The 23807-nt window shown below is 44.9% G+C and overlaps 1 protein-coding gene and 2 long non-coding RNA genes across 7 annotated transcripts in view; 1 reads left to right on the top strand and 2 right to left on the bottom strand.

Annotated features, from left to right (window-relative positions):
• Positions 1-714: 714 nt before the first annotated feature.
• On the bottom strand, positions 715-1148 carry LOC118890658. Its single transcript, XR_005018789.1, has 2 exons — positions 1060-1148; positions 715-932 (listed from the first exon to the last, which is right to left on the bottom strand). It is a non-coding gene; the product is annotated as an uncharacterized LOC118890658 (long non-coding RNA).
• On the top strand, positions 930-23444 carry LOC118890659. Its single transcript, XR_005018790.1, has 3 exons — positions 930-1597; positions 16391-16577; positions 22995-23444. It is a non-coding gene; the product is annotated as an uncharacterized LOC118890659 (long non-coding RNA).
• FNTB (farnesyltransferase, CAAX box, beta) overlaps positions 5092-23807 on the bottom strand; it is a 76056-nt gene continuing 57340 nt past the window's right edge. The window contains exons 8-13 of one of the 5 annotated variants that reach the window (XM_036843758.1): positions 21728-21857; positions 18640-18772; positions 16304-16327; positions 12319-12430; positions 10769-10883; positions 5092-6592 (exon numbers count right to left, since the gene is read on the bottom strand). In XM_036843758.1, the coding sequence (XP_036699653.1) occupies positions 6461-6592; positions 10769-10883; positions 12319-12430; positions 16304-16327; positions 18640-18772; positions 21728-21857 (646 nt within the window). In that variant the 3' untranslated portion in view covers positions 5092-6460. Of the gene's footprint in view, positions 6593-10319; positions 10884-12318; positions 12431-15760; positions 15883-16303; positions 16328-18639; positions 18773-21727; positions 21858-23807 lie in introns of those variants that run through there. The other 4 variants (XR_005018784.1, XR_005018785.1, XM_036843760.1 and 1 more) reach the window with 4 other exon arrangements.

Here is a 23807-nt window from a genome sequence, read left to right as displayed (position 1 = left end):
ACATAGTATTGGAACACTGATACATAACCCAAAGTATAAAATAAATATTCATGAGTGCATACTGATATAAATGATTGAATAAATAAATGGAGCATAGACAAACCTCCCAAACAAAAGAATTCCAAATAATTGATGTAGCTACTCTACCCTCAAGGATGTGGGGCATAACTCCCCATCCCTTAAGTGCGGGCTGTGCACACGGACTTCCTTCTAAAGGGAACAGCAGGGGAAGGGGAAGAAAGAGGAACCTTATGGTGGGGAAACCTGACAAACCTCAGCCAGGTGGCCAGGGTTAACAGCATTAGTGATGAGCCATGTTGATAGCATGTACCATTGATAGGATGTGATCAGAGGGCACTTGACCTCTGTGGTGTTCCTCCCCCCAAATCCAGTCTAATCAGAAAAAATTGACACAAATCCGTTGGTGGACATTCTGCAAAATACTTAACGAGTCCTCAAAACTGTCAAGGTCACTCAAAGCAAGGAAAGTCTAAGGATGTCACAGCCAAGAGCAGCCTAAGGAGACATAATGACTAAATGTAATGAGGTATCTTGGATGGGATCCTGGGGCAGAGAAAGGACATCAGGTAAAAACTAAGGATTCTGAACAAAGTATGCACTTTAGTTAATATATTAATATTGCCCATTAGTTATAGGATGAATGTATCATATTTATATGAGATGCTAACAAGAGGGGAAACTGACTCAGGGGTATATGGGAACTCAGTGAAAGTTTATTTTTTTAAATGCATTATTGTCATTGTTGTTGTTTTCCCACATCTGTGTTTCTGCAGGGGGCAGAGAAAGCTTCCCACTAAGCTGGGCTGGCGGTGAGCACTCTGCCCGCCCGCCTGGTCTCCTTGGATGTGCCCGGGAAGTAGGAGGGAGGATCGTCAGCCGCCTGGCCCCGTCCTCTGAACCTGCTGCACCAGCTGGTAAAAAGCAGAGGCAAGGAGGCTATTGCGAGGAAGTGAAAGAGGATGTCCAGGAACCAGTCAGGCATGCCGGGCTGGAGTGGAGAAGGCTGGCTGTGGTCAGCTCCCGGGAAGACTGACTCACCGGGGCCTTGCTTGTGACTCACGCAGCGTCACACTCTGCACTGGGGTGGCACGCATTTGGTGCAGGGGGCATTGCTCTATGCCAGGGACCTGACAGACAGTGGGCAGCGGGTTAGAAGGGTGAGGTGAGCCTGCCGCTGCTGTTCGCTGTCACCGTCCTTGTCCTGGTGAAGATGGGGGCAGGCATTCAGGGCCTTGGTCGTCCACCCCTGGAGCTAACTCATGCAGGTTTAGCTACTGCTCCCCACCCCCGAGACCACCCATTTCAGAGACGTGGGGTGGTGGAAGCACATGGGCTTTGGAGGCAGCAGGTCTGGGTTCAGGTTCAGACTCCACTACTTGATAGCTAGGAAACCTTGGGTGAGTCACTTAAGCTCTCTGACCTGCTTCTCCAGTTGTAAAATGCAGACACACACCTGCCTCACCCGCCTCATGCGGTTGAGTCAAGGATCAAATGAGGAGAGACGGTGACCAGGAGGCTGTCTCAGGGGTTGTTTGGATGGAGGTGAGAAGAGCGATCAGCGTTCTCCAGGCAGCAGGTAAGGAGTTCATGGCTCTGGGGCTAATCCGCAACAGAGTTTTGTATGTATCAGGATGCTTTGGGTGGCAAGAAATAGTAAATCCAACTCACACTGGCTTACACAGCTGAAAAATGCAGAGGCAGATCCAGGCTGCAGGCGTCGTGTGACAGGGTTCTGGCCGTCTTTCTCGGTAAGTGTCTCAGGGAGTCTGTGTGGACTGGCCTCTAAGGCTGGCTTCCTTCTAGGTAGGAAAATGGTTGTCGGAGTCCCAGGCCACACATTCCACCATCCCTAATAGGAGAGAACTGCTTTTCCCCTGTCATCAAATGTCCAGGGCTTCTCTCTCTTTGGTCTATTTTAGGCCACATCCTTGGCTCTGAATCAGTCACTGAGGCTAGGACAAACCATGCTGATTGGCTTGGGCCTGGGTTATTATTAAACCTGAACAAATTACTCAAGCAGAGGGATGGATTAAAATGATTGACTTAGGCCAATCAGGGCCCAGCCTGGAGGTAGGAGGGGGGACACACCCACACAAGTCTTTTGGCTGCCACAGCTGGGGAGGGGAGGAATGGATGCCACAGTGTCCACTACAGGTTTCTAGAATCCACCATTGGAGAGATTGGAGAGAACGTGGTGATTTTGCCTCTCTAGCATCCATCTCCCCCTTTTGGCTACAACCCTAATTTGCACTGGGGCTTCATTCCTTCCCCATTCTTGGACTATGTGCTTCTGATGGAGCCCCATTTCCCACTCATGGGAGAAGCATTTGATCAATCAGTGCACTGTAATCTCCTGGCCACAGGACTGCATCTCAGAAAGGCACTTGACTTGATCAAAGTCAGTGAAATGCAATGATACTCACTGGGAAGAAAGTGCCAGCTGCTCTTGTCTGCTGAACTTGACCCTAAGAGGATGTAAGGTCTGGAGCTATTGCTACTGCCATTTTAGAACCACATGCAGAGAGCCTGAGACTGGAGCCGATATAGAAAGATGGAAGGAAAGCCACTGAAGCCACTCAGAAAGCCAAGCTAATTCCTGGACGATTCAGTTTATGAATCAACACATCTCCTCTTTGCTTTAAGCCTGTTTGGGTCAGGTTTTCTGTCAGTTGCAACAATTCCTTAAATCATACAATTCTCCTTCCTGTTCAAGGGCAATGAATGCCCTGAGCAGTGCATGTGGGTGGCTAAAATGTTTGGGCCGAACTTTACCAAGTACATTTTGTCATTTAACACTAATATTATGTACATGGAAAGCATCCCAGCCATGAAAAGATGTAGAAGAATGCTAAATGAATATGGATGGGATTTAGGCTAGATCAGAGGTAGGCAAACTACAGCCCATGGACCAAATCTGGCCTACCATGTTTTCATAAAGTTTTACTGGAACACAGCCATGCTTTGTCTGCAGCTGTAAAGCAGAGTTGAGTAGTTGCTTGCAAAGCCTAAAATATTTAGTAATTTGGCCCTTTACAGAGAAAGTCTGCTGCCCCCTGGTGTAAATCGTGGAAGAATAAAATATTAGCAAAATACTTCCCCAAAATGAATACCTGAATCCCCAAATGAAAGCAACACTGAACAGCCGTCCATCATAGACCTCTGTATCCTTGTATTAATATCAAGCCCTATTATCAGCATTAGGAGAGCAGACTTTCATTGCACCGAACTTATCCCAGACGGTGAACGAGACATCCTATGTCTTTGTTAAGATTTGGTCTCTGCAGTGCCTGTATCTTAGTAGCCCTGGCCACAGAGGGTCTAGGAAGCCTGCAGGCCTAAGAACAGTCATTTCCCACCCCAGCCATTACCCTTTCCTCTGACTCGGGATGCTGAAGCTGCTGGCTATTTCCTGCACGTAGTCTAGTGACCCTCTTCCATAGGGAGGTGGGATCAATGTAAACATGGTGGGAAGAAGAGACAAGTTCTTCAGCTTTCATAACGGAATGTCAGCATTGTTATCTGTACATCTCTGACTTCTGATGCCAATGGATTCCACTTCTACCAACAATATAGTGCACTCAAGAAGCTCCATGTTCAGTTCCCGGCTATCAGGCTCCTGCCAGAAGCACAGCATAATTAATACTGGTGAAATAGCCAAGGTCATGTAAGCAACCACCCTGCCAGGGGTTTCTAAACTCCATCTCTCTGCTAAGTTAAATCACCAGGAGGCAACATACCAAGATCTAAGGCTAGTCCTCCATAGTAGGACATCGTGGAACTGTTATTTAATATTATGGCCTCTGCTTTTGTGTGAGGTCTTCCTGAGAAGTGGCTTCATCAAGGACACTCCTGCATTGTCACAACACAGTGGCCAGAATCTAACTAGTGGCTTCTAACTCAGAAACGATACCACAAACAGAGGGCAGTTTAGGAATATTGTTGACTGGTATTGTTCTCTCAGGCAAGTTCACACTGGCTTATCCAAGAGGTCCCGCTTCTGCTCACCGTAGGGTCTGGAAGGCTTCCCAACTTACACAGCATTCAAGGTGGGTCTGAGATAGTTCCAAGGGGGACGGTGGGGCCCATCTGGATATAGAGATCTGTAGTCGGCTTATATTTCTTTATTGATAGGGGAAATATTTATTTGGGGCAACCTACCTTGAATCCTGTGTAAGTGCCTCCAACTTAAGGATCCACATGATAAATATGAGAATCTACCTGCAGGACCCACTTTGAATGCTCTTTAAGTTGGGAAACCCTGCAGACCCAAATGGGAGCAGAGAGAAGTCTCATGGATATGCCAGTGTAAACTCCCCTACCCTTTGGGGCCCACCTCAAATCCTCCCTCCTTGGTATAAAGCCAGTTCAGACTGAAGCAATCCCTTCTGTCTCAACCACACCAATTATCACTGCAATTAATCTCGTAATACCTTGAGGCTAGTGGTGTTAGAGGGTCTAGCCTTTTGTTGTAGTGATGGGAAGGGTGCATTTCAATATGTTGCTTTGTAGCCTGAACTTTTGTTATCCCAGCAAAAAACAGCATGGGGGCAGGAATTACATTCCAGGACGTGGCTCTGGCTTATGCTCTACCTCCGAGGGTACCCTCTCCTTTCCTGTCAAGGAGGGGCAGGCCACAGAGCACCCGCCTTCTCGGCTTCCCCCTGGGAGAGGGTCTCTGCCCAGACGAGGGACGCCAGGTGACACAGGATTACGCCCTGCCCCTGGCCAGGATGTCACCCACCCCACCCGCTGCTGAGTGCCTGCGTGAGGGCTCGGGAGCGCAGACCCTGCTCGTAGCCAGCTGGAGGAGACAGACTCCCAGACCGTGAAACTGTGTGGAGTGCTGGGACAAACTGAAGTGCTCCGGGGGGCTTTTCCCCTCCTTGTCCTCGACTGGAGAAGGGATGTGAGGGAGGAAGACAAGTCAGACCTCTTTGTAACTACTGACTCGCCCGGCCTGCAGTCACACACGGGAGGAGACTGGCGACCCACGAGCAAGCTGCAGAACTCTGAACACTGGGCACTTGGAAGGAATTTTCTTGGTACCAGTCACAAATGAGAGACATCATAGAAAAGGTTATTCTTTTACTATCTCAAGGAGGTAATACATAGCCCAATACACCAAAGCACTAGGGAATTAGAGGCAGCAGATGGCCAGAGTTTTTGAGAAGAGCCTTATGCTGCATCTCCAGGCCCCCATCTGCCCACAGCCCATGGCTGCTTAGAGAAAGGCCAGACCAGCGACATGGAGCTCGCTGTGACCGCAGCAGTGGACAAGTGAGCCAACTCCTCAACACCCCACTGACTGAGAAAGGGTTCTTCTGTGAGGGCAGCAGAGGCCCTGCCAGGCTGAACATGCCAGGCAGCGCTCAGCCCTGCCCCGGCCAGGTTTACGTGGCTACTGCCTCAGCAGCACCCAGCTTATCTAGCGCTTGGTTTTATTTCTCTGAGCCTGGAGTGGGCAGGATGTGAATAAATCCTGAGTCAGAAATTAAGTTGAAAGTCTTTCTTAGTAGTGTTAATACTTGGGGCAAGAGAAGACAACACCGTCTTTGAGGAGGGTGGGCTGGGAGTCGGTGGAAGACAGATGGAAACAGACTGGCCACGGGCTGAAGGTGCTGCCTTGCGGTCCTCAGAGGGCCTTTTCAGGGCACCTGGGGGAGGGGGTGGGCTGAGTCAGGGGGCTCTGGGGCTGCTTCCTCTGGCACAGAGTTGAACTAGAGGTTCATTTTCCACTCATAATTGGCTTCCCGGGTCTAAGTCACCACAAGTGGGGCTGAAGCAAATCCTGCCCATGCACCTGCCCAAGCCGGCCCTGGAGATGTGTGGTCAGTGCCCAGTGTGGACAGGGAGGGACTCACACCTCCTGAGACCTTTCTCCTCCCACCCCAGCTCCTTCCCCTTGCAAGTAACCAGGCTGGGAGGTGAGCGCCTCGGGCACCTCTGAGTGAAGTGCCACCATGTTTTTTTCCTGGAGAATTCATTTTGGTGGGACCCAAAGCCCCTGCCTAGGCATGGAGCAGACTTATTTCCGCCCACGGAGGCCACCTTCCTGGTGACTTAACGGTGGCACAAGGAGGAATCGCAGCAGCAACTCCGGATGCCGTAACACTCACAAACATCATTCGCTGCGATGCGACGGTCGCACTGGAGAGCTGCACTGTTCCCCAGCCAACCCTGGCCAGGCCAGAGCGGGTTCAGATGCCGCGTGGCTGAAGACTTTTTGGTTGGACAGGAGTGGAAAGAATTTTTTAAAAACCACACCACTGTGTTCTCTAAACACAGAGCCATCAGTTTTGTTTTAACAAGAAAGGACAGAGGACCAAGCTTCACAGCGGCCAAGGCTTGTGCAGCACAGAATGCAGTATGTATCGAAATGTATAAACCTTGGTCTGAGTGGGGAGGTGGGTGAACACAGAGCTGCGGCACACCGTGTCCTCTAGTCAGTGGCAGGCTCTGCTGTTGCCTCATCCTCATGCTCCTCGAAGCCTGGAACTGGCTTCTGCAGAAAGTGCATGGTGGCCTGGATCACCTTATCTGGTCCAATATTGTACACAGGGTGAGTGGGCTGCTGCAAAGAGAAGAACAGATGCCAGTTAATCACCCCAGTGGTCCTTGGAAATGTGCACAGCCTTTGCCCATTAAATGCACTTGTAAAAATGTAACATAAGGAATCATCAGAGATGCGCTAGGATCTCACAAGGCCCTAATGTTCAACAACAGGGTATTGGTAAAAACATGTTACAGTATGTGGGACACAAAGGAATATTATAGAGCCATTAAAAAACATGCTTTCAAATATTTGATGATATTGGCAAATACTTATATTAAGTGAGGAAATCAGTATGCGTGATATTATCCCAAACTTACTTTTTAAAGTGTTGATAGATGTGATTTATATAAATAGGCAAAAAATGGACATATGCCAAAATAGGAACCGTGACATGACTGTTTTAAATTTTCTTATTTATACTTTTATATATATTCCAATTATTAAAACAATGAACATGCATCTATATTTATAATCAAGAAAATGGACCACAACCCTGTTACACTTCAGTAAAGGTGTCAGGCCATATATAAATTATTTTATATTATCCCACTGCACCACAGAAACCCAAAATAAACTTTGGTCTGAGACAGGGCACAATCCTAGGCCAGTATTCAGGACTCTTCCACCCTGGGACAATGAAGAAGGGGACATAATTGCAAGAGATTTAAAAAATTTTAAGAAAATACTATGAGCAACTTCATGCGAAAACATATAAAAATTCAGATAAACTGAATAGTTTTATAGAACAATACGAATTTTCAAAATTGCTCAAGAAGAAATTCTTTAAAACCTATATGAATAAGTTAAATCAATAACAATTGTTTTTTCTGCTACCACCATTCCCCCCCAAAAATACCAGGCCTACATGGTTTCTCAAGCAAGTGTTAGCTTACAAGATAATCTCTAACTTATACAAACTTTTCCAAAGAAAAAGTAGAGTCGGAAGACACCGTCTAATTTTATGAGGCTATATTATCCTGAAACACAAACTGGAAAAGAATACAGTAAAACAAAATATCAGATCAGTCTTTCTCATGAACACACATGCAAAAAATCCTAAATAAAAATACTAGCCAAAAATACCAGCAGAGTGAATCTAGCAGGTGTTAGAACAGCACATACACCCCCCACACTCTATCTCACCAAGCAGGGCTTATCCTGTAACGTCAAGGTCACATCAGAATATGCATTAACAAAACACAACATCAGATTAAAGGAGAAAAGCCAGATGAGAAAAAAGCATTCAATAAAATTTAACACTAGATTATGACTGAAATAAAACAAAAAAACAACCCAGTAGACCAGGAACAGAGGGGAACATCCTGAACCTGATATGAAATGTTTACCAAAACCTCACAGTAAGCATCCTCCTTAATGATGGAATTACAGAAACCTTCCCATTACAATCAGAACACTTTCTATTACCACCTCCAGTCAACACTCCATGGGGGTTTTAGCCAACATTACAAGGCAAGAAAAGAAATAAAATTCTTAAGAATCAGGAAGGAAAAAGCAAAACTCCTTACTTGAAGATGACATTATGTTCTAAATAAGAAATCCAAGAGATTCTATAGACAAACTATTACAACTATCAAGAGAATTCAGAGGGAATTCCCTGGCGGTCCAGTGGTTAGGACTCCACACTTCCACTGCAGGGGGCCGGGTTCAATCCCTGGTCAGGGAACTAAGATCCCGCAAGCTACGTGGAGCAGCCAAAAAGAAAAGAATTCAGCAAGGCTGCTGGGTGCAAAGTTAAACTATAATTATCAATAGCATTTCTATACATTAGTAACAACCACTTACAAAATAAAATGGAGAAAAATATTCCAGTCACAATAGACACAAAAACTATAAATTTCTTAGACAGAAGTCTAACAAAAGATGTGCTGGTCCTTTATGGAGAAAATGATAAAAGACCATTAAAAGAAATGTAAAAAATCTGAAGAATTGTGCTTATAAATGGGAAGCCTTAATGTTAAAGTCAGTTCCCTCCCATTAATCTTACATTCAATGTAATTCTAATAAAAATTCCACTAGTTTTTTTTTGTGTGTGTGTAACTTGATAAGCTGATCCTAAAATGCACAGGAAATCCTAAAATGCAGAAGGCAAAGAATATCCAAAGCAGTTTTGAAGAAAAAGAATGAGGTGGGTAGGTGAGACTTGCTTACCTGCATTTAAGATTTGCTTAAGACAGCGAAGATAACAAACAGACCAACAGAATAGTGTGTCCAGAAACAGTCACCTCATATACAGAAACTTGAGTGTGAGACACACGTGTCATACACATCAATAGGAAAGGTTGTAAACTTCAATAAATGGTGCTGGTCAATTGGTTAACCAAAATGGGAAAAAGATAAAATTATATCCCACCCTCACTATAGATGGAAATCAATTCCAAGAGAATTAAAAAATTAGATGGGATAAGCAAAACTTTAAATTGTTTAGAAGAAAATATATTTATGACCTCAGGGTAGGAAAAGATTTCTTAAGTAATGCCCCCCCTAAAAAAAAAACCCTCAAAAACCGAAAAGGCAAATAAAATTATTCACTTTAGAGTTAAAATCTTCTATTCAACAAAAACATTAAAAACAAAGTGAAAAGACACGTCACAAACTGGAAGAGATTCACCACACACACACCACTGACACAGGATTAGTATCAAGAACACACAAAGAACTCCTACAAATACATAAGAAAAGAGCAAACAAAATTACAAATCAATACGAAAATGAGCAAAGGATAGGAGCTGGCTGGCAATTCACAGAAGACATAACACAAATGGCCAACAAACATTTGAAAAGATGCTCAGCTTCACCAGTAATCAGGGAAATGCAAAACAAAACTGAGACACCATTTCACATCTGTCAAGTTGGCAGAAAGGAAAAGTCTGACTATGGAGCAACTTATCTTGGTGCCGCGTGAGCGTTAAATAACCCAAGCACACAGGGGCGAGGTTCAGGGCCATCTGGTGAGGATGAAGGTGTATCTCTCTCAGAAACTGTAACTCGAGAATGTTCACTGCAACACCTTGTGTAACAGCACAATCTGAAACCATCTCAGTGTTAACCAACAGGAGACTAGAAAATTAAACTGGGGTACACTTAGGCAAGGGAATACCATACAGGAGTTAAGATGAATAAACTAGAGCAACACATATGAAGACGACTAAGCCTCAAAAGGGTAATGGTCAGTGAGAAAAGGGATGCAGAATAAATGGTGGGGTAGATACTGTTATAAAACATTCGAAAACATACAAAATAACTCTATATAGTTCGTGGATACATACCTATGTAGTAATAGCACAAAAACATTTGCAGGCATGATAAATGTCAAATTTAGGATGGGGTTACGCTGAGGAAGGAGGGAGGGAAAAGAACGGAAGAGGGTTGCATAGGAGGCAAATACTTGAAACAGCTGAAGGGTTGTTACTTGGATTTTCTCAGTTACTAGTGAGGCTGAGCATCTTTTCATCCACCTACTGGCCATTTGTGTTTCTTCTGTTGGAATATTTCATGACAATCTGCACAGGCCCCATCATCTGACAGCCGTAGACAGTCTTAGCCGGAGTTGAGTCTCAGGATCATGGCTAGGCTCACAAGCATCTCCTGCGGCCAGGCTGGCCTGGGGCTGGATGCAGGGGTGAACAGCTCGCCCGCACGGGGCTGACAGTTTTTGAGGGAAGCAGATAAAACCCAGTTAAACACACGCATGACAAATCGTGCTGGTGCTATGAAGGGCACAAACCAGGCTCTGGCAGTGTTTCGGGGCATCTCATTTACAGAAGGTGGTCTGAGAGGGCTTCTCCGGAGGGATGGCCGCAAGCTGAGAGCTCCAGAAGACAGTCAGCCACATGGGGAGGGCTGCTGGCTGCAGATGCAGACACTCGCTACCTCTGAGCCAGCTTCCTGGGAGATGGGAACTAATGACAAGTGGTCTGGGTCCTAGGCTGTGGGACAAAGGCACAAAACCTCTGTCACAGGTTGGACCCTCGCCTGGAACCTCGAGTTTGCCAGCCAGATGCTCATGAATGGAGAACGAGCTGCAGACAGAGGGTGGGGACAGTGAGTTCACTAGCCTGTCCGTGTCCTCGTGCAGCCGGTTCTGCAGGCCAAGAGCGGGTGCTCTGCTCTCCTGCCAGCCCCATCCTGGGGGCCCTGTGGAGAAGCAGTGGTAAGCCCCCCATCCCACCTTACCAGGGCGTTTTCGGGCACACCCAGGACCACATCGTGCAACATGGCTCCACTGCCGAAGTGCTGGGCTATAGACAGGCCGCTCAGGCAGTAGCAGGTGTGGTAGAAGTCCCGGGACCTGGAAGGACGGGGCGAAGCTGAGCAGGCGTCCTCTGCTCCCCATCTGGCCCCAGCACAGCCTCTGACAACAAGGCCACCGCACAGACGCAGAGGCCCGGGGAGCACTCACGCGTCCCATCCCACCCTCCACGCACCTCGAAGCCTGGCTTCCCCCAGCAGCATTTTTCAGAGCCCCATCCTTCCGCCCTGCTTCATAGCAGGAACTGTAACCTTAGTCAGTCCTGTCAGCTGTCTTCTGGAAAGGGCTCTCCAGGGTAGCGCTGGCTAAATTAATATAGTTTTAAAAAAAAATCCCACATCAAAATTTCTAGGAATGGGCCAAATTCTTCCTGATAAATTGCTGGGGACTGGCCTTCAGCTGGACCAGGATGCAGAGGCAGCAGGGTGTGTGTGTGCTGGGGGAGTGGGGAGTGAGCAGCAAAGGGAACAGGATTTGACTGGTTTCCTTTTTTCTTTTAGTATGGCACCTAAAGGTATTGAATCTACTCGGTAATAGTTGCCTTGATTGTAATCTCTGTTTATGACACTCAGGAGTTTTAAAATCCTGTATCCTCTTCTATTTAAATCAGTTTGGTTAAATAAGAGGAGGGGCTTCCCTGGTGGCGCAGTGGTTAAGAATCTGCCTGCCAATGCAGGGAACACGGGTTTGAGCCCTGGTCCAGGAAGATCCCACATGCCGTGGAGCAACTAAGCCTGTGCGCCACAACTACTGAGCCTGTGCTCTAGAGCCTGTGAGCCACAACTACTGAGCCTGTGCTCTAGAGCCCACGAGCCACAACTACTGAGCCTGTGCTCTAGAGCCCGCGAGCCACAACTACTGAGCCTGCGTGCCACAAGTACTGAGCCTGTGCTCTAGAGCCCGCAAGCCACAACTACTGAGCCTGTGCTCTAGAGCCCACGAGCCACAACTACTGAGCCTGTGTGCCACAACTACTGAGCCTGTACTCCAGAGCCCGCGAGCCACAACTACTGAAGCCCACGCGCCTAGAGCCCGTGCTCCGCAACAAGAGAAGCCACCACAATGAGAAGCCCGCGCACCACAACGAAGAGTAGCCCCCGCTCACAGCAACTAGAGAAAGCCCGCGCGCAGCAACGAAGACCCAACGCAGCCAAAGATAAATAAATAAAATAAATAAATTTATAAAAAAATAAATAAAAATAAAAAAGAGGAAAGAAAAGCTACCACCACAGCAATCTGTTTACCTAACTGGAGAGGGGGTGCAAGTAAGCTGGGGAAAGGAGAGCACTGGAGGGGCCAGGATGGATGGATGGCACTGGATGGTGGTGCTCCCAGCTGGGCTGCTTCCTCCCATGCCACACGTGCACTAAGCAGCAGCCCGGAAAGGCCCACCCCGTCTGGCTCTGAGTAGGCCTCAGGTGCTCACCCCTCTCTCCCCGCCCCGTCCCTCCCTCCCCAGAGGCAAGGCACTCACTTGCCAGGTTTATCCAGAAGCCCCCCGGTGGGGCACTGGCAGCACATAAGAATGTACTCCTGCAGGGCCTGCTGATGAAACATCCAGCGGCTCATGCTGAGGGCAGGGTCACCTGCAGAAGACAAAGGATCAGTGTGGGCTGGAGCCTAGGAGAAGTCCAGCAAAGGATCAATGACTTCTTTGTATTTTAGGATCCATTAGGAACTGTCAGGGTTTCCCTCTATTCTCCTTGGACTAATCTTGAAAACTACATTCTTGGGACACTTGATTTCTTCACCCAAGTCCCGAGACACGTCCCTTCTCCTGAATCTTGAAGAGTCAAAGAGCAGCAGGTCAGAGCGGCACTGGCTTTACTTGAAGTGTCCCCTTACCCTGGATGACCACCCTAAACCATGTCCCTTGCAGGCATGGACAAACTGTTTAGCTCAGCTTACCAGACTGACCTCTGCTACTGCTCCTGACTTGGTTCACAATTCCTTTCCCTGGGCTTCTTAAGACATTTCCTCCAGTGCATCTCTGAAAGTTGCTAACCAGACTCTAATTAGCCAAGTGAACTCTAATGGGGTAATAATGTCTGTTTCTTCTATTGATACTTGTCTTAGCCTGGATTTAGTCTATCTGTAAAGGGAATTCTCCAACTAGTTTTTTGGCTCAAAAAATTTCCCTAAGAAGCATTCTAATAACCACCCTCCTGCATCATATAATATGATAGCCCAAGCAGAAATTGGCAATTCTGGTGATAATATTAAAGTACTGCCAATCAGCAGTACTTTAATCAGCAGTCAGAGACTCCTGTGGACCACACGGTTATCAAGGGTGGAGGAGGGACAAATAATCAATAGATAGATGTGCACGGAAACATTTATGTGGGAATACACATATAGAATGTGCATTAAGTCTCTGGTTAATTTTATACTTTGATACCTGGGCTACAAAGGTAGCAAACAATCTGTAAACGACAACCGAAAGCTAATTTTTCTTCCAGTCTTTTTGTGTTTCTATGCATTTTCCTATACAGGTTATGATAATTTTGTATCTTACGTTTTTCATTTAACTCTACAGGCATACATTTTTCTGTTCTGCTACATAATCTTCATAACCATCATTCTAAAGAGCCATATAGCATTTCATTAAGTGGAAGCATAAGGTAATGGCATCAATATAGGCTCTGGATCCAAACTCTCATATATATGAGTAGAGAATCTTCTGTGGTAAAAATTCATCAAAGTTTATAGTAAATGTGGTACATAAAGAGAATATGTAGGCAAAATAGTTAATTTTGGCATATTTATATACATAGAATACTATAGAAAATAATCATTTTTAGATTTCTTAAATGAGAGATGGGAGGAGAGATGGGAAGAGAGATGGGTGCAGTCGGAAAGTGATCACCGTCTCCTGGGTTGAGCACTGGATGAGGTGCACGGTCAGCTGATGTTTGGGGGCCACGTGCAAAAACCACTCATCTTCACCACCCGAGTCCCACCCTGCCCCTGAGATGCTCACACTAGAAGAGGCAGATGGGAACTGAGCCAAAGGAAGGAGGAGCACTTTCAGGTCCCCCCTCTCATGCTCAGCCTGGCACACAGGCTTACGGAAGGAAGCGTTCACACTATTTTAATTACTTTCCTCTTTGTTCTTTCTCCACCTGTGAGCACAGGGGACTCTGTAGGAGATACATACATATATGATGGGACTTCACTCTATCTTGTTTCCAAGGTTGTTTCCAGTTCCTTGCAATCATAAAAAATGCTGCAATAAACATCTTTGTGAATCTTCTCTATGTCTAGGATTATTTTCTTCAAGTAGATTCACAGGAGTGGAATGATTCAGTTAAAGGGAATAAACATTTTTAAGGCTTTTAATAGATACTGATAAACTGCTTTAAGACTTTATATAGCTGCCAGCAAAATTTAAGATTTTCCTGTACTACCTCTAGCACTGGTTACTGTGGAAAAAAAAGTTCTCAGCAATTAAAATGTTAAAAAGAAACAGTACCTGATCATTTGTTTTGATGCGCATGCCTTTAGTTACTAATTAGGCTGAACTGTTCCCATAACTTTTGCTTATTAGTTCTATTTCCTTTTGAGAGTGTCTGTCCTTTGTCTTCTGAGATCCAAGAGTCAATTTTATTAATCTAGCTTTTTACTATATTTACTCTTTATCTGTATCATATGGTATACCTATTTCTCCCTTTTGGCTCTACTTTTTTGGTTATATGGGGTTTTTTAATTGCATAAATATAGTTTACACATATGCTGTAATCACAGTGTTGATTTTTTCCTTTGTGATTTCTTCTTTTAAGAAGCGCATTTAATGGGTACAGGGATTTGGGGGGGCGGTGATGAAAACTCTAAAGCTGATTATAGTGATGGTTGCACAACTCTGAATACACTAAAAACTACTGAACTGTACACTTTAAATGGGTAAATTGTTCAGTATGTGAATTACATCTCAACAAAGCTATAATTTTTAAAAGCATATTTACTAAACTTTAGGATAACTGCATTAACATCTGTACAAAATATACCTTTACTTCATATCCTATAAGAAATAAAAGACTGTTACCTTAAGGTAAATGATAACCTATCGCTAAAATTGGAATCTGAAAAGAAAATGCTATGTTTATTATTAAAAAGATTACAGAGTGTTTCAGTTACCCCCTACATTATTGAAGTCTAAAGGCTCAAAGTTCATAAACTCGACAAGGAACTTCCTGAGATCTTGAATTTGCACATCAACACACATAATTACGGTGAGATGAAGGGAGATATGATTACAGGGTGGTAACTGTGCACTGGAGTCGGCCTTTTAAATCCCTTACATCTCTCCCTTAAAACACAGATCCCCATTATAATGTCATTCTGCATTTCAAAGGTTCCTTTTATCTGAGAAATCAAAAGTTTTTCAAACAGTAACTGACAGGTACAGCCACAGGTAGCTCAATTTCACAGGTGGACAAATAAAGCCTGGGGTACCTCCCAAAGAACATGGCAGCAACTAGTAACTATCAATCCAAACAGAAACTCACAGGCCTGCTGCTACCCTACTGCTCCACAAAAACAAAGTGACTCACTAATTTAGTCAGCATTTGATATTTTAAAGATATTAATAGCAATTTGTTCTTGTACTCAAATACTGTCTTCTATACGTAAGGCAGTCACCGTATGGGCTACGGAAGAGATAGGGATTGGCCTGGGTTCATGTGCTACAGTGTGCCGGTCCCATGTCATCTTTTTAGTTATCAGTATGATCATCATCATCACCTTTTAAAAATGTATTTGTTCACTTACTAAAATAAAAGTAGTAACACACATGGTAAAAAAAAAAAAAAGAAAAAAAAAAAAAGCAGCCTACAGTACAATAGGAAAAGTACATTTCCCTCCCTCCATCTCCTACCCTCTCCCAAAGGTACCCATTGTTAAAGGGGAGTTGTGTATACTTCCAGAAAAGCTGAGTGGATGCCAGCCTGTGTGCACACAGATAGACTGTTCCGGCCTGGCCTTTGACACTTTCCGTTGTGTCCTGGAGAGCTTTCCACGTGAGCCCATTGTAATGCAGCTACTGTATGAAGAGATCATAATTTATTTAACTGTTAGCCTTTTGATGGGCAGTTGGGTTGTTTGCTATTAAAACTCCACTTCAACACACATCCTCTGCAATGTCTCTGCAAGTAAATTCCTGCCAGTGCCCTCACTGGGTTTTAAATAATTTAAACTGGTATCTCCAACTACCCTCCAAAAATGACACACCTATTACACCCCCTCTAACAGTGAAAAGTGCCTGTTTTCCCACACTTCCCCAACATAGGGTATCAAATTTTCTAATCTCTGCTAATCTGATAGTAAAAACAAATAGGGTCCCACTGTTTTTATTTGCATTTCTTTAACTATCACCTTTTTGTCTGATTAATGGCCATCTACAGATGGCAGGGCTCTGATACCATGATAGCTGGCAATCAGGTATTATAAAGCAAGTCACTTACCCATGCTGTACTTTGTTTCCTCACCTGTAAAATGGGAATAATGATAGAACCTGTTTCTTTTTCTTTTTCTTTTTTTTGGCCATGCAGCTTGTGGTACGTCAGTTCCCCGACCAGGGATTGAACCTGGGCCACAGCAGTGAAACCCCGGAATCCTAACTACTAGGCCACCAGGGAACTCCCGGATAGTATTTGTTTCATAGGGCTGTTTGGAGGATCAAATGAGAAAATATATGTGCAATACTCAGTTCTGCCCCTGGCTTGCAGTGAGCACATGGTAAGTCTTAGTAGTTGTAGCAGCTGTAGTAGAAGTTATAATAATATCAGTTCTTCTTTTTCTGTCTGTTCTGAACCTGTCTGTTCAGATCCTCTGCCTGTTTTTCAATTGGGTTGTTCATGTTTCTTACTGCTTGGTATGACTTTCTCAAATGAAATTAAGCTCCTCATCATTTATCCAAATATTTTCCCCACCTTGCTACTAGTTTTGTTTATAGAATTTCTCTTTTGTAAAATAACTTTTGTTGTTTTCCTTTATGTAAGAAAGATATATTAATTGTAGAAAAATTAGAAAATAGAAGTAAAAAAGAAAGAAAACAAACATCACCTGTCATTTCACAACCCAGATACCTTCCATTTAATTTTCTGGAGTCAACTCTTCACTGAAAATGGAATTACATACATACTGCTTTGAAACCTAACTTTGATCACAGTATATTGTGAATATCGTTCTACGTCGCATTTCCTTTTGACTCCCAACGTCAGCATTTTGCCCGCCACTCAAAACACTCCTGTCTTCCGGACCCCTGCCTAGTCCAGGTCCACTGTTTGCTGAGACGTGAGCTTCGGGCCTAACATGGGCCTCCTTCCAGGCAGTGAAAAAAGCTGGAAGTACCAAGATTCACAGGCAACTAACTTTTCCCACAGGCAGAGCTTTGAATATGACTAGTCCTCCAGAACTTGCACTACGATAAACAAAATGTGAACCAGGGCCCCCTTGAAGACTTTGGCAGGTAGCCCTCCTGTTACGCCCTCACTAGATTTTCCTGGCAGCTGCAGAATGACTGCATCTTAATCCTGCCAGGGACAGGTTTGTGAAAGGCTGACGGTGTGACCCAGAGGCCTGACCTCACCAGTTCCAAATAAAGAGATCACTAAAACCCCAAGTTATTTCTGTTTTGAAATGCCAGACTCTCGGGGGACTTCCGACTTCCCTACTATAGTGTTCAGCCAGAGACCGTGCAGGTTCCAGAGTCAGGGGACGTATCTCAGCTGAGACATATCTCAGCACCCTGAAACTGAAAGCCCGGGGGCTCCAGGCCAAGGACTCTCAGGACAGACCACGATGGGGAGGATGGGGCGATGGGGAGACAGGACAGAGGCTCTGCTGACTTCAATTCGGTACCCAAAGTGGCCACAACTTAAATGAAATTAAGAAACGAAAGAAAGGGGCTCAGAAAAAAACAGCCAAACAAGAAGAAAACGTGTGTGGGGCAGGGCGGGGGATGGGGGCAGTAGAAAAGAATCTCATATTCTACATTTGAGCAATGAATAATCCAACTACTAAGTCCAAAGAAAAGCTTCCCTCTGGGCCAAGGGATCTCATTCCAAGACCAGATCCGTGCCCAGCAGGGCCTCCAGACCTCCCCTCTCCCACTGGTTTCCTCAAGACACCCTGTTCTCACATAAAATAAATGAAAAAGATGATTCCGGAGGCAGCCAATGGGCTGAGATGTGTAGAGGTAACAAGGGAAGGCTCCCAGAAGTTTGCTCTCTGTCTCACTGCTTGGATCTGCATTCCCATCTGAGGCTCCACACAGGTGAACCCAGGTCTCTCCGCTCCAGTGGTGCGGGGCGGGGGGGGACAAACCCGCATCCAGGATTCTTCAGTGAATCTAAAATACGACACTTCTAATGGCGGGAACCACACAGCCAGCCAGGCACGGTGGGTCTTTGCCCCAGGGGTTCTGGCTCTCTGCCCGCTTACGCAACTGCCTTTCTGTCACTGCTGTGACCATGTGCGTAGTGTGGGTTTTCAGTTCTGACGTGACACATAGAGAGTTCTGCATCGGAAACTTCATATGGCTTCACACGGAGTCGAGGTGCTGGGCACCGCGGAGGCAGGCACCTGCCTCCCCCGCTAGCCACAGCCAGAGTGAAGCAGCAGTGGCCCCTAAACCACTGGGACGGAATCCTAGCCTGAGGCGGGAAGGGCCACGCTGGGCACCTCAAAACCGAGGACAGACAGCCTATTTCAACCCCTCTAACGAAGCGCCCTGGCCTCCGACGCGGCCAGCAGCTGGCGGGAGCCACCCAGCCCTGCCTACAGCCGCCGGGCTCACCTTGGGCGTGCAGCGCACGGTGCAGCAGGGGCAGGAGCCCCGCCTGCCAGAAGGAGTAGCAGCCGTCCACCAGCTTGTTGCAGCGGCCCTGAAATCCACCTTCAAACCGCATCTGCCGGCTTGTCACCCATTGCTGAGCGTGAGACAGAGAAGGGAGAGGCAGCGGTAGGTTAAAAGAGACACCAAATCCAGCAAGCCCAGATCCCCAGAGGCCAATCTGGGAGGGAGGGGTCCCGTCCCTTGGCTTCCTGGCACCCGAGTTCTGGTGCTCTGGCCTCGGACTTCCTCACCCTCACTGCCACAGACTACACTACAGTGCAACATCTAGTCTAACCCTCACGAGGCAACCAGCGTGAATCTCTGCTCAGGGCCTAACAGACAACTAACCACCTTTTCCCGGGTTCCAGGTGGGTTCTGGTGCTGAGAGAACAAGTGTGCCAAGCTGGCCTGAAAGGAAACCTGCAAGCCTCTCTTAAAAAATAAGGTGTAACTAGGAAGTTTAAGGCCAGCCCTGCTCGGGGAAGTTTATTAAAAGCAGATAAATGGAATTTTGTGCTACAAGTCATCAGATGATCTCAAACTACTCTTGACTTTTACTTGGCACCTGAGGAAATTCATCCAAGATTTCTTTTTTTTTTTTTAAAGATGACATTTTTAAAAAATATATATTTATTATTTTTATTTTTGGCTGTGTTGGGTCTTCGTTTCTGTGCGAGGGCTTTCTCTAGTTGCGGCAAGCGGGGGCCACTCTTCATCGCGGTGCGCCGGCCTCTCACTATCGCGGCCTCTCTTGTTGCGGAGCACAGGCTCCAGACACGCGGGCTCAGTAGTTGTGGCTCACGGGCCTAGTTGCTCCACGGCATGTGGGATCTTCCCAGACCAGGGCTCAAACCCGTGTCCCCTGCATTGGCAGGCAGAATCTCAACCACTTCACCACCAGGGAAGCCCCATCCAAGATTTCTTAGCATGGCCCTTGTCTCTCCCAGGACTGGGGGCAGAAGCCGTTAGCCCTGGTGAACGAGGATGGCTCTGTGTGGTCTAACCTCTCTGCTATCCCAGGGGAAACTGGCTGGCTGACAGAAGAAAAGAGTTTACTCTGAACCTGTAAAATGGCTCTTGGTGTCACTCTGTGGTCACACATGATGCATTCCTCACTTATCTCCAAGTTTTCTAAACACACTCTACTATGAATATGGAGATAGTGAAGGGTTTGGCCTCGAGGAATGAGTAACCAACTGGCCGGGCAGATAATATCTCCACTTCCCTCCCAGCCCCCCAAGGCAGTTCCAGCCACCTGCCAGTGACTCACGGAGCTGCCTCACCAAACTGAAAGGTACAGAGTACGGTATTTCCCCTGTACCTACGTTCTTACTAGACTGAGTTCCTGAAAGGAGTCACTAAGGACTCTCTTCAGAAGGAGGAGTCCAGCCCTCCTTTAATTACTAATTGTAGACTTTAGATTATATCCCTGTTCAAAGTAACACCCACCCATAGAGAGTCACAATCCAAAATTCTTAAAAAGACACAGAAAAACTGCACTGCAGGTGCAGGCACTAATATATCCCCAGTCAGTCTTGAATGAACCAGCGCTTTAGGATTGATGCCATTTAATGCAAGCAGGCGAAGCATTACTCAAGGAAACAGGCACTACAGCAGGGAGTCCATGCTTCACTTTTACTTGCCCCACAGATTGTTTCTAACCTAGACTAATTAATTTTTTCCAGTGCCTGAGTCCATGGATTTATTCTGTTTCCCTTGGCTATATGAATTCATAAAATCCTTCAAATATGGGTCTTAGTTCTCCCAGAGCAAACAGAGGGGAGGGAGCAGTTTGGATAAGAAGGTCGCACCTATTATGTACCAGGCTGTTTACACATGTTCTCTCCTTTGACCTTCAAAGAACTGTTACTTCTACCTTACAGAGGAAAAAAATTGAAGTTAAAACAGATTAGACCATTTTCCCAAGGTCATATGGCTGTGAAGTGGTGCAGACAGGGTTCAAATCCAGAACACTGTTACTGTAACTGAGGCATCTGCTTATTCCTTATTTCTGCCTGGGAGATGGAGCTTTTATGTTTCACGCCTTGCTGGTGATCAGTTTTCAAAATGTCTGATAAAGTCTGTGCACAAAGTTGGCCATGTTGGCATAAACCTTCAAGGCTGTAAGAACCTTCAAGAAGAGTATGCTATAGGAGGCTTCCTAAAGGTGAGGACAAAATGTTGCTGGTCATATCTGTATAGAGTATAATAGAAACTGTCTTGGAAGCTCAAGATGGGTCTCACAATCGTTCCTATGATGGGAACCTGACATCTGAACTTGGGGAGAGGAGATGAATATCAGTTGCAGCTGGTTTGCTTTGAGGTCATGGTGAGGGAATAAATGCTTCCCCAAAGATAGCTCCTTCGTGGCTCTGTGTGTGTGTGTTTGTGTACTAGGCCTCCAATGATAATTTAGCTATAATCTAACAAGTCCCTGAAGCTGACTGCGCTCTGAGTTCATTCTGAATTTTGGGCAGGAGCTTGGAGTCGGGACATAAATGCCTGGGCCACCTGCTCTGTGCATTACCGGGCTGTGCCTAGATCATGTAAAGGTAGTTACTAAACGTTCACATAGTGCAGCAGGTAATAAAAGCTTGGCTTCAAAGTGCCTCAAAGCTCTTCTCATAACTTCTTCTCCCAGGAGAATCTTTCTAAGGCACATGATAACCTCTAGTTTTAAGAGGCTGAAGCTATACTTCTCTTTGAAGTAGGAGGAAGGTACTCTGGCTCATACCAGATGTCTGAGGGATTCAAGAAGCCTCTGGAATTGGCCTAACACACTGTACAGAAAGTTCAGAGCAGGAAGATGGAAAAGCAGGAAGAAGGGAACTGAAACCGAGCACAGATGTTCACCCCTGCACTTTCTTGGTACAGTGCTGAGCACTCCAGCAACTGCATCTGAAGCTTCATTACAGGACTGTTAGTTCACAGCTCAAGGCAGGAACTGTTAGCCCTTCCCACAGCCAACCGTCCCTTAAGCCGGCATGCCTGAGCAGTCACATCTCGGGGGCCTGGGGCCTGAGAGGAAGACGGATCACCAAGTACTTACTAATAAGCTCTTCAAGTTTAAGAAGCGTTCCTTCTTGAGGATGACCAGTGCGGCCAGGCCACAGAAAGTATAGCCGCCGTGGGCTTCCATCCCAGGCACCCCGCCAATTCCACCTTCCCAATTCTGACACCTGGAAGGAGATTGAGAAAAGCAGATTGAGTGTCAACCAATGAGCACAAGTGCAGGACCACCTGGATGGCAAAGGATGAGTTTGCTTAGTTTAATGCAACTATATTCAATAGCTGTAACTATATTCAGTAGCTGTAACTATATTCAATATCTTGTAATAAACTATAATGGAAAAGAATATGAAAAAGAATATATATATAAAACTGAATCACTCTGTTGTACACCAGAAACTAACACAACATTATAAATCAACTATACTTCTATTAAAAAAACAAACAACACTGCAACTATGAATGGAAAGATGCTAATTAACTTTTAGAAATGCCTTTTCCTCAAAAAAAAAGGAAACTCAGACATAGTTTACTAATGTAACAAACATAGTACCTCAAATCATTACTTTTTGGAAAAAGTTATAAAATCATACGTATAGTGTGATAACCATCAGGTTAAAATAAAATTGAAAAATAATTGCTAATTCTGGTTATCTTTTAGTACAGGTCTATTGCTGATATTTTTCCTCTTTATTTTTCTGTATTTTCAAAAAGTTCCTATAGTAAAAATATATACCTTTATAACTATTCAAAGTAAACTTATTTTTTAAAATCACAATTTCCTACATTTTCAAATTACTTTATTATCATAATAATTATTATTTGGGATTAGACTATATATTAAGAGTGTATTTTCTAGTCATAAAAACATGAGTAATCTTTGGCTCAGCAATATAGGGTCATTTCTAGGAATTAATCCTATAAAGTAAGCAAGAAATGTGTTCAAAAATCAGATTGTAAGAATGTTTACTGTATTCCCATTTATTACAGTGAAATATTAGAAACAACTCAGAAGCTCAACAGTAAGGGACTCGTTATATAAATTATGGTATTACCGTATAACAGAATACTACACGGTCATTTAAAATAATGCTACATAAGTATACTTAAAAATGTTCCAAATACATTACATGAAAAAGTTATAAAATGATAATATACTGCATGATTTTTCTGGAATTCTGGAAACATATACAGCAAATGAGTGGTTAGTGGTGGATTATAAGCGGTTAGATTTATCTGTGAAATAAGAGATTTTCTTTTCAGTATGTTTTCATATAACATAGAACTTTACTTCCAATGATCTACAGGTATGTACATAGAGTCACACTCCCTACAGGTGTGTCTGCCTCACAAATCCTGACAGGTGCACAGGTGGATGAGCACTTAATCCAACTTCCGGGTGGAAGAGAAAGGAACCTGTAATACCTCCCGTCTTCCAGGTACCTCTCGTTAAAGGAGAGGCCTTGGGAACTCAGAGGACCTTTTCAGAGAGGCCCAAGGCCCAGGGAGATCACAGCACAGAGTGCAGAGTCAAGAACTGGCTACCATCCCCTGAACAGATTCTTCAGCATCCTCTATCCCCTAACCCCACCACCACCCAAAGACACACAATCCAAGTTTTCTTTCCAGTGCATTTGGCTTCACGGAGCATAGGAACAGCTCAAGTTTGAGGGGTGTGATGAGTGAAGAACATGCAAGGGACCTCTGAATTTTTTTTTTCTTAACTTACCTTTAAAAATGTTTTTTGAGTTAAAAAAATAAAAATAAAACAGTATAAAAGAATAAACAATAAAAAGTTACGACTCCTGCTGAGCCTGGCCTCCTAGTTCCTCTCACCAGCTGAGTTTCTATGTCTCAGTCTCTCTTTCTCTCCACACATACACGCATGCACACACACACACAATATACATTTATTTACATATTGTACTTTCCATCCCTTTGTTTTTACATGCATGAGAGCAATTTAGAAAAATTCTTTGGGAGTATCTTCTAGTTAAATATAACTGATTGAACACAAGAGTCCAGTAAAATGAAAGTAAAGGAATTTTAAAAAATGATAAACCCACAAGGGTAAAGAGAATAGGAGAGGATATGAATACAGGAGATAACAAAATTGTGAA

Source organism: Balaenoptera musculus, chromosome 2, assembly GCF_009873245.2.
Source record: "Balaenoptera musculus isolate JJ_BM4_2016_0621 chromosome 2, mBalMus1.pri.v3, whole genome shotgun sequence".
NCBI lineage: Eukaryota > Metazoa > Chordata > Mammalia > Artiodactyla > Balaenopteridae > Balaenoptera > Balaenoptera musculus.
The sequence above is the reverse complement of the archived record's forward strand: the minus strand, read 5'-3'. Positions and strand labels throughout refer to the sequence as shown.